The sequence below is a fragment of the Accipiter gentilis genome, chromosome 10, assembly GCF_929443795.1.
Source record: "Accipiter gentilis chromosome 10, bAccGen1.1, whole genome shotgun sequence".
Classification (NCBI taxonomy): Eukaryota; Metazoa; Chordata; class Aves; order Accipitriformes; family Accipitridae; genus Astur; species Astur gentilis.
In genome coordinates, this window is record NC_064889.1 from 25,970,734 (window position 1) to 25,981,419 (window position 10,686).

At 61.0% G+C, this 10,686-nt stretch overlaps 1 protein-coding gene across 2 annotated transcripts in view; it reads right to left on the reverse strand.

Annotated features, from left to right (window-relative positions):
- The window catches only part of RASGRF1 (Ras protein specific guanine nucleotide releasing factor 1), a 43,803-nt gene extending 38,229 nt beyond the window's left edge, over positions 1–5,574 (reverse strand). For both annotated transcript variants that reach the window (XM_049812857.1, XM_049812856.1), the window contains exon 1: positions 4,955–5,574. In XM_049812857.1, the coding sequence (XP_049668814.1) occupies positions 4,955–5,230 (276 nt within the window). In that variant the 5' untranslated portion in view covers positions 5,231–5,574. The remainder of the gene's footprint in view (positions 1–4,954) is intronic.
- Between the last annotated feature and the right edge of the window lie 5,112 nt (positions 5,575–10,686).

Here is a 10,686-nt window from a genome sequence, read left to right on the forward strand (position 1 = left end):
CCTGCGCAGGAGCATCCTCACCCCATCGCCTCACACCCCCAGAGCAGAGCAGAGGGTGCCCAGGCTGTGGGCAACCCTGATCAGGGTGCCCATGGACGCCCTGCTCGCCCCAGCAAGAAGCTGCTCTGCAGGTGGGATCTGTCCCCTCCTGCCACCGGGACTGGAGCTGCACCCTGCTCTGAGCCCTTCCATCTCCACCTCAACTCAGGACCATGTTCAAAGCCACTTGTGGGTCCTCTGCTGCTGCTCCCACTCATCTAGAGCATGGCCTGTGGCCCAGATAAGGCCAGCCAGCTGGGCACTAAGCAGAGGTGCCCAAGATGGGAACCCATCATCTGCAGCTCCCCTGGCCATTACTGGAAAGAGCCAGGGGGTCCTGGGGGGCACATGCTGATCGTCATCACCACGGGGGCTGAGACAGCAGCACCCAGCAAGAGTACTTGCATCTAATGCTGGAAGAGAAGGTCTGGACAAATGTCTAGCTGCTCCAGAAGGGCCATTATCACCCTCCTCATCAGAGGGACCAGCAGTGGTTGTCTGCCCAGTCCCACCTGTCGAGTGAGACTGCATTTGTCCCTGGCTTACCCATAGCAGCCTTTTCTGAGGGTACCAGGAGCCCAGGTGAACATCCTCATGCTGGGACAGGCAGAGCTGGATCCCATGGCCCGTGCTGCTGCACCCTCGGAGAGCTGCCTGAGCTCTCCTGCCACCCAGGATGGCTCCGTCAGCGGGGCCTGGGGCTCGGCTCCAAGAGAGCCAGGGCTGTCGGGCTGGCTGGGGCTGCTGCGGGTACCCAACGTGCTGTGAGGGCACGCGTTCTTGAGGCACACAAGCATCTCCCAGCTCCACTTCCCTCCAGCTCTTCCAGTGTCTCAGGGATGGGTGCCACTGGACAGGGTCCCCTCAGTGACTGTGCTTTGTCTCTACTTGGCACCCACTATTCTTTGTGCTGCTGGTGCTGAGAAGAGATGTGGCTTTCTCATGCCTTCCTTAGCTGTGCAGGTGAATGAGCAGGACTAGGGCTGGACACACACTCCAGGGAGACAGAAGACAAACTCCTTCCCTGACATGCCGGTGGGAACCATTTCCACAAGCCTTCTCCCATCCCACTGGGAAACCATGGCCTCACGCACACACCCACTGACCCCTCATCCTCAGCTTTGCATCATGGTACAAAATGCTTCCTTGAGTCTCCCTGGCCCCCTGATAGCACAGACAATAAATGTTACACCCATCCCTGGCAAACGCTTCAGAGATGGAGAAGAACATCTCCAGCTATAGGCTGTGCATTCACAAGAACAGCCCAGGCTTTGTGGGAAAAAAGACGCATAGCTCCAGAGAGCTTCTGAGTTTCGAGTCAAGGGTTTCACACAGTGCTACCACTTGACTCAGCATCATGTTGGCTCTCATCTGAGACACAGAGGGCTGCTGGTTAAGAATAACTCACAACACCGGGGTACAGGTCTGCAAATGAGACTCAAGGCTGGATCTGCGGAGCAAACCCAGCCAGGATTCCCGCTGCCCAACTCAAGCGTGATGGAGAGCCCTCACCCCCCATCAGGCCCTTCCAGGTCCTGAGCACATGGCCTCGAGCTCAGGGACAGATCAGGTCCAGACCCCCATGTCTGCTCAGCTCCTCTGCCAGGATCTCACCTTGGCTGCGCCCCACTACATGCAGTCCCACCCGGGGTACCCGGTGTCCAGCCTGCCCTCCCCTGCAACGCAGCACAGACCTGGGGGGTCTCTCATGGCCCCTTCCACCAAGAGGCAGGAGACGTGACCACACGAAAGCACATCCCAGCATTCTCACCCTCGGTGGGGGGCCGGGGACAGCAGGTCCCAGGAGGCGGCATGGCCCAGACACCACGGTGTAATAAAAGGGAGGGTTCAACCCCCCTCGCCACCCCAGCACCGCCGGGTGCACACCCATCATGCCGCTGGCACCACTGCCCCGAGCAGCCCAAACGCCAACCTCCCACACCGAGCAGGGCAGCGTAGTAGGACCCAGCAGACCCCTCCTGTGGGCCATAGCCTAAAGACCACTCAGTAATAAAATATCTTCCAAATGCAACTGGTTTGAAGAACATTTCATTTGTGGAAAAACTTAACAAAAACAGAAAAGAAAGTTTCCAGAGGCATCCAAATCCACTCTTTGGTGTTTCAGTTTTTCAAATAACTTTCCTCCTTTATTCTCACATGCACTGTATGCTAAAAATACCCTGCATTCCCAGCAGAAAAAGCCACCACAAAAGCAAAATATGTGAACTTCAAAAAAAGGGGGGTTTTGAAAGATCCACCTTTTAAATTTCTCCTTTGTGGAGAATGTGAAACCTTTCAGGCTTTACTCCAGTGAAGAAGGAATCGAAACCTGAAACTCCTCTGCTGCAGGGAATACTGTCCTCATAGCTCCAGTTGTAACTGCCTGGATAGACGAATGCCCTCAGAAAACAATTAATGGTGATCACAGGCAATGCCAGAAATTTCCTCAGCACCTTCCTTTCAAAGGAAGAGCCAGTGATGCTGAACACGGCTCGGTACCAGGTGAGCTGGAAGAAAATGTTCTATCTGGTTTGTAGAACTCGGACACCTTCCTCTCAGAGACCTGCCAGCTTTGCGTGCCATTTGCTCACTTTCGCCCTCCTGCACAGACCTTGCTGCAGATCTGCACCATAAATATTCTGCTGCTTATCTCATCTGGTGTGCCATTAATTAGTTGGCAAAGCAGTGGGCATTCAAGTGCTTGAGCACTTTCATTTAAATTTGTCCTAATGAATTACACAAAATTATGAGCCAGACGCTAAACCTTGGTAAATCGGTGCAGATCAGCAGCCTGGTAAATATTTGGTACGGCAGGGTCTCATTTACACCAAGGATAAATCATCCAGGTGCATTTTGAAATGGAAAGGGGCTGTGACATCCTCCCCTTAATGTTTACCTGCTGGAAAATCCTTCCTTCACAAACACGAGGAGTCAGAACCTGGTGAGCAAGCTTGATTTAAACCTGGAGAGCAAGCTTGACTGAAACCGAACCAGAAACGCGCAACAACATCTATTACGCTGCTACCTAAAGAGACACAGCTGACGAAACAGGACAGCAGCGTGACCCCCTTGCAGACACAGACCCTTCCTTGCTGCCGTAGCTGACTGTGTGGCATGCTGGAGGCTGCTCCAACGCGAGGGCCAGGACTGCAAGGAGGCACAGCTGTTGCAAAAAAACGGTATTTTGATCTGAACAGGGAACTGTTGCCGTGATCCCTGCCGGGAGTGAGGAGGCATGCCACGGAGCGGTGGTGCTGCACTGCCTCGCTCTTGTGGCAGGGCTTTTTGGAGTGCTGAGCGTGATATGATTAGCCAGAGGCAATTAAGGGGCTTATTTCCTTCCAGGCTGCCCCTTGCCGCAGGCGGGTCCCCATGGGGCCTGTCCCGCAGTCTGCCGGCCATGCTCACCACCACCTCCCTGGGAGCCTGCTTAGGCAGAAATTATGCAAGACCTGCAGAGCTGGACCCAAAATGCACGGTGCCTTCTGCAAGCACCCAGCCTGGGCTGCCAGCGCCAGGAAAACCACCCCTGCTCCTCCCTGCGAGGGGCTTCCTGGTGCCCTCTGCGACACAGGCACCCAACCGGGTGTGCGACTGCACTCCACGCACGGCAGCCAAGGGGTGAACTCAACTGCAACGGGCTCCTCTCCACGTTCACGAGACTGGAGGTGATTTTGGAAGCTAGGGTGGCGATGGACAGGGATTTGCACCCCCAGGCTGGAAGCCAGTCCTTCTTCCCCCCCCTGCCCGGCACTATCCCCACCTGGCTGCCCAGGCGCACCCCGACCTCCAGCAAATGACACCCGACAAACAAGCCGGAGGTCGCCAGCATTGCACACCACGCTGCTCGGGGCCACCCTGCCCACCCAGGGAAGGCACAGCCAGGGGAGAGAAGCCCACCCCCTGGGCCCGTGGGGGGCTGCCGTCCCCACGGCCGGGTCCCCAGGCATTGTGTCCGCAGGACATAGATTCTCCCAGCGCCTCGCTGTTCCAGGGCTGTTCCACCCGCAGACATTAGCATCTGGCGAGGAGCACCGCAGCCAAGGACCGGCCCTGCCTGTGGCACGGGGGGGGGGCCCGGCTCCGGTGCTCCCCACCGCCCGCGGAGGGGATGCGCGGCGTGTCCAGCCGGGTCTGTGACAGGAGCACAAACGGCACGTGCGGAGAGTGGGAACGGGGTGAAACCCGCGTGAAAACAAGGCCCTGCACCCCCCAGCCCCCCCTGCTCTGAGCACCGTACACCCATCGCCCAGGCCGCCCGCGCCGCGGGACCGGGTGTGGGTTCGAAGCCCCACACCCTGGCAAACCCCGGGGAGTGCGTGCGGGGGGGGGGGGGAGGGGGGCGGCGGCAGGTACCAGAACCGAACGGCTGAGCCACAGCGTGCACGGAGTGACCCCAAGGGAGCCCCGCCCCGCCCCGCCCCGTCGGGGCCACTGCCCCAAAACCTCGGCCGGGCCGGTGTGGCCGCGCCGCGGACACGCGTGGGGCGCGGGGCTCCGCTGCGCAAAGCGCGGCCCCGCGGCCGCCAGGGGGCGCCTCGCGCCGCAGCCCCGCCGCCAATTACCGGCGGCTAATTAGCCGCGGGGGGGGGGTGGTGTAAAGAGGGGGGGTCCGGGCTGAGCCCGACACCCCCACAGCGAACTCACCCGCTGCCCCGGGGTGCGCTGGCAGAGCGGCCGGGGCACCGGCACTGCAACCCCGGGGAGCGTCCCCCCTTCCCCCGGCACAGGCCAGCCTCATCCCCCGCCCCGGTCACGCGTGAGGCAGGTCCCGGGCGCCGGACGGGTCCGCGGCGGGGGCGGGAGCCTCGGGGAACGGGGCTGCGTGCGGGGCCGGAGCGACCCCGGGGCGTCATCCCCCTCCGACAGCGGCCGGTGCAGGGGGGCGCCGGCCCCGGGCCCCCGTCGCGCCCACCTGCTTCTCCAGGGAGTCCTTGGCCGAGAGGGAGGGCTTGGGGGAGGGCGCCCGGTCGCAGACGCAGCCCTCGAGCAGGTAGAGCCCCGAGGGCCGGGAGCTGGAGTCGGTCTCGAAGTAGAAGAGCATGTTCTGCAGCAGCGCGAACCACTTGGTGTGCCATTTTGTGTTGTCGGAGCTCCGCTTGCTCAGGTAGCCCTTCCTGGCGCCGTCCTTCTTCGCCAGCAGCCCCAGGTAGGTGACGTGCCCGTCATTGAGCCGCATCCCCTTCTGCATCTTGGTGGGCACCGCCAGCTCCTCACATGGTCCCCGCCGGGCAGCCGGCGGGCGGGTCCCTGGCGAGCAGCCGCAACCCCCGCGACCGCATCAGCGGCTCCCGCTGCCCCCGGAGAACCGGCGGCCGCCGCGGCGGCTCATGCCGCGGCCGAGCCCCGGCGCCCTGCCCGCGCAGCGCTCGCCTCCCGCGGCGCCGGCGGCGGCGGCGGCTCTGCCGGGGGAGCGCCGCGTCCCGGAGCCGCGTCTCCCGCAGACGGGCGAGTCATGTGATGCCGGAGCCGGCGGCGGCACCGGGAGCCCGTCAGCGCCGGCCCGAGCCGTGCCGTGCCGTGCCGCTCCGCGGCGGGGCTGGCCCTGCCCTGCCGCCGGCTGCGGGGGCGGCCGCGCCGTGCTCCCCGGGGCCGCCCCCCCCCCCCCCCCCCGCCCCGTCCCGGGCCGCGGGACGCCGGGGACGCCCGCCCCGTCCGTCGCCGGCAGGACCGGCACCGCTCCGCGCTGCGCAGGACCTCCGGGCACACGGGACCCCCGGGCCGGCACGGACCCCTGCACACAGAGGGAGCCCGGGGCCAAGAGGCAGCCCCGGGCACATGGGACCCCCAGGCACAGCCGGAGCCCCGGGCCGAGGGGGGACCACTGGGACAGATGGGACACCCAGGGCAGACAGGGCGCCTGGGCAGAGCGGGAGCTGCGGGCCAAGAGGGACCCCCAGACTTGATTGGGAGCCCTGGGTGAAGCAGGGCCCCAGGCCAAAAGGGAGCCTCAGGCCAGGAAGGGCCTGGGGACAAATGGCACCCCCGGCCTGAGTGGGACCCTACATGGACAGAGACTCCTGGGTGAAGCAGGACCCCACCGGGCCAAGTGGGGAGCCCCAGTTTGAGATCAGCCCAGGGCTGACACAAGCCCTGGCTTGCCATGAGCCCCAGACTGAGGAGGACCCCCAGGCCATGTGGGACCCCCAACCTGCATGGGCTCTGCGTGAGGTTATGCTCGGCTGGGCACCCACTCCACACACCCCAGGCACCCACTCCAACCTCAGGCACCAACCCCCCCACTGTCCCAGGGAAGCACTTCCCATGTCCCACTCTGTGCGTGTTGCTGACCGTGGGACATCCCCACTCGTGGCCTTCCCCTTGGCAAGTCCTAGGCACAGCCTTCACCTCCCCCCCCCAGCAGCACGGCGCTGATCCAGTCCCCACACACTGCAATCCCTAACACTGCAGTCCCTCAAGCCAGGTGGTCCCTCCGCCTGCAGAGGTGTCAGCACTCCTCGACACTGTCCTCTCCCTTCCCACCCTCTGCCTCTCCTTAGGGCACCCCGGTAACTGCACAGCTGCTCCCAGGTGTCATACATGGGAGAGAAGAGGACCCAGTTTCTCCATTGATTTCTGTTTGTCTCACTCTTCAATCCCTCTCCTCTGTCCTGGCCTTGTGCGCTGCACCAAGCAGGACAAAGCTGGGAAAACCAAGCACTGGCCGCAGCTGGAGCCTGTGCAGGGCAGGGAGGGCCTTGGTGCTTCCCACATCCCAGGGGCTCCCCACAGCCGGGAGCACTGGGTTGGTCAGACGCCTCGGTGATGGGCACATGTGAGACCTGAGGCGGCACATGAACCCTGCTGCCCATGGGCAGCTGCCTGCCCACATGGGCAGAGGAACCGGCCCCAGCCCCAAGCATGACCAAGCCCCTGCAGACATGGAGGACATCAGGAAAACCGTGTTAATTAGCTTTGTTTCCGCTGAAAATGCTGGCAGATCTCCAAGGAATTCAGTGAGGTCACAGGTTGCCATGGCAACAGGAGGGAACAGGCTGGAATTGGGAAGGGTGCTGGCATTTCCAGGATGGAGCTGCTTGGCCTGGGTACTCACTGGGACACAGGCCATCGCTGCCCTGAGGGACACAGCCCAAGCGCCTGCCAGGTGCCGGATCGGTGCCGGGGAGGTGATGAGCAGCCCCAGCCGGGAGCGGGAAGCGGGGCCGCATGCTGCCCTTTGCACCCCATGCCTGCCTGCCCCTCCAGCTGGCAGGCAGGCTGCTGTCCTCCCGGACAAATGCACCCACTGTTACCCAGATTACAAGTGGGTATTTACCTCTAGGACTTTCCCCACTGGCACGGCTAACTCTCCTCCTTGGCCAGGGCTCTCCCCTCTTCCGTTTTTCCAGCCTGATCAATGAGGTGCCACATCCCGTTTCACCACCGCAGCCTCTGCTTGGGGTGAAAGATGGGTCAAAGCATGCAGCAGAAGGTGCTCCCCATGACCGGCCTATCCTGCCAGCCCAGTGCTGCTCCAGAATAACCCCCAGAGAAGAAGCTGAGACGCTCTCCATCCCCTCCATCTCTCTGTGGATTAGCTGGAGCCAAGCAGGCAGCTGCCGGGCAGAGCTGAGCAGTGGTGGCCGTAGCTGCGGGGCCGAGCCTTCTCACAGCTCCTCATCACAGGGAGCGAGCTCTGGGCAGTGCTGCCTGCAGTTGTGGCAGGGACAGTCAGGCAGGACCTGCTGCATATGAAATGGTGCGGTTGCACAAGGGGAGATCCTTCATGGAAGCCTGCAAAATCTTGGATCAAATAATAACTTGGAAGCCAGCACTGACAATAATTCCTATACTGGACAAAAGTGGAAAAGCCATCTTGTGCCCTAGGAGTTGCTGAGCCCTCCAGCCAGCGTGGGGCCATGCCCAGAGATGCAGTGTGTCAGGGGACGTGGTGTGCCCAGGGATGCTGTGCACCCGCTCCCCGCAGGGCGAGGGTCCCTGCTGCCCTCCACTGCCTTGCTGGCATGAGCAGGTGCCCAGGACAGCAGCACTTACAGCACTGGGGATGAGCAGCATTTCGCTGTGGTGGAGTTGGTACCAGATGAGGCAGCTGGACTTCGTTCCCCAGATAGTGTTGGTTTAGCTCAGACTCCCCTTAGATGATATGGAGGGTAATGGAAAAAATATCTGACAGCTTGCAAGGCTTGAGCAAATACGGAAACTTTGATGTCTAAAACAAAGGGAGGTTTATTTTTTGCATGTGACGTTTGCTTCGATCGATTCTAAGGCATTTGCAGTGTGACCGTTCTGCTCTGGGAAAGCAGAGGTGAAGCGTTCGTCACTTCTCCTGAGTGCTGCTACACAGAAGAGCCAGACTCATTGCTGCTGGCTTCTGTGAGACAGGGAGTTTGTCCCGAGTAAAGATTTCCCAGGGTTTCCAAGTATTTTAATTGCAGTGGCTTCTTCTCTCTTCATTTAACTTTTTAACAAACATTGAAGTGGCTCCTGTGGGCATCCCGTGCCAAGCCAAGGCTTGAGCCTGAGCAGAATTGCGTGCAGAAGGAGCAGTTACTGCAGCAACACTGGCGGACGCAGGGCCTGCTCGCAAGGGAAAGCCAGGGGGGCGGGGAACGCTGCTCAGGAGCAGTGGGAGGCAGGACAGTGGGGGGCTGTGGGGGCACACCGGCAGCAGGGGAGCTCCAGGAGTGGGACAGTCACCAGCAGAGACTTGCTGCTCCTAGCAGCTCTGAACACGCTGTGACGGGGTCTGGGGGACCAGGGTAGAGCGTCTCCTGAGCCAGCAATAAGGCAGGTGAAGGAGAGAGGGTGATAGCGCCCATGGCTTGTTAGGGGCTTGGTGGGTGTCTGCATGTGCCGCCACAGGCTGAGCCCTGACCCGTTGGTGTGGCGCAGGACAGGTGTCTCGGTGCATATCAGGTCTCTGGCAGACTGCCTGCTCGTTCAGCACTGCAGTGCCGAGATGTGCTTGTCCCTGCGTCCTGCCACTGTTATCCGGGCAGGTGCAAAGCCTGTTGCTGTGCTCTGACTCCTTGTGAACCGCATCCTGTGATTTCCATGCCAAAATAATCAGCTGTGGAAAACACGGCCCTTGCTGCTCTCAGCCCATGCTTCAACCTCTTGCACTAGTGGGGCTCATGTTGACTCAGCTGGCAGCAGGCTCTTTTATACGCCAGCAGCCTCCTCACCAGTTCAGTTCCCATACAGTCTCCTCCCTCTTTCGAGCTTGGATGGAACAGTTTGCCACTCTGTACATCCAGCTCCAGTGGGGTGCACAGGCCGGGTGCCCGATGGCTCACTATCCGTCGTTGACACCCTTGCTCAGCCACATGAACATTTCCCCATCTCTGTGTGCAAATGCTCCCCACCAGGCTGGCTCTCAGCACCCACCTGACTCGGCCAGTGGAGATGAAATGCCTTTGGGAGGAGTCCCACAGGCCACCGCTTGCCAGGGACCTCTCCTCTGCTGCCAGCACAAGACACCCATGAGCCAAGGGCATCTTCCCAGAAAACGCCCCGGGACTGAGACCCACCGTGCTGCTGCCCCTCACCCTGCTGGTATGAGCCACGGTGGAGCAGCACGGGGCAGGGGGGTCCCACAGTCAGTACTGGCAGCACAGCCCTGCTCCCCCAGAGCACTATGCAGCTCATGTGATGGTCAAACTTGCTGCCTGTTGCACTCCTGCCTCCTTTCCCCTGGGTTTTCAGATGCTCGCTGGCCCCTTGGGCTGCTGAGCGCATCTCGCTGGCTGAACTGCAGGCTGAGGATGCTGAAGCTAAACATGTGCACGACAAAAAAAAAACCCACAGCCTTCCCAGCTCCCCACATGCTGCTGGGTTATGTGGGCGCTGGTATTTATCGACGGCTCCCCCAGCTCCCTCTTGGCCTCTCCCGTAAAGGCCGGGCTTGGCTGCCACCCACGGGAAGCTGCCGGCAGCGGGGAGAGCCAGCAGGCAGCTGGCAAGGCACAGCCGAGACGCTGCTTGAGGAGCTCCCAGCCTGACAGCACCAAAAATGGGAGGTTGTACTTCTGGTGACAAACTCGTTTCCTTCACTTGGAGCGGGGAGTAAAATGGGCATGTTTATTCAGTCAGGCTCAGAGCCATCAACCCAGGGCTCAGGCATCGAGCCGGCAGGTGCTGATGTTTGTGTCATTAAAACGCGTTTTCCCAGGACGCAGCATCGTTCCAGGCTGCTGACAGCTGGGGACACGCTTACTTACAGTACTGAGTGTGGATACTCATTTCCTGCCCCCTGAGCTCCTTTTCTGTGTGTAGTATGTGTACAGTGTGCTTCCAACTGCTATGAGGGACACAAAGTGTCTTGGACTCTGCCCAGACTGGGCTTTCCAAAAGGCACAAGCTGTAGTCAAAGTCAAGTCCATGGGCTTGGGCTCCTAAATCACACCAGCAAGCTTGAAAGCCCCGTCCTTGGTTGAGCACGTTAAAGCTGTGCTTAAGATTGCTGCAGCAGATGCCTGGTGGGTATGCTGTCATGGTGCTCCACGTGCTGCTGGAGGAGGTTTCAGCTGGTCCTGCTTTGCCATGCCTGCGCCCCGGGGCAGGGCTGGGCTGAGCAGGGACAAGTGGAGTTCAGAGCAGCTCTGCGGGCATGAGGGCTTGGCTCTCTGGCAGCAGGGAGACAGAACCCACCAGGCTGTAGTGCAAAAGCAAAGTTTTTTCCATTTG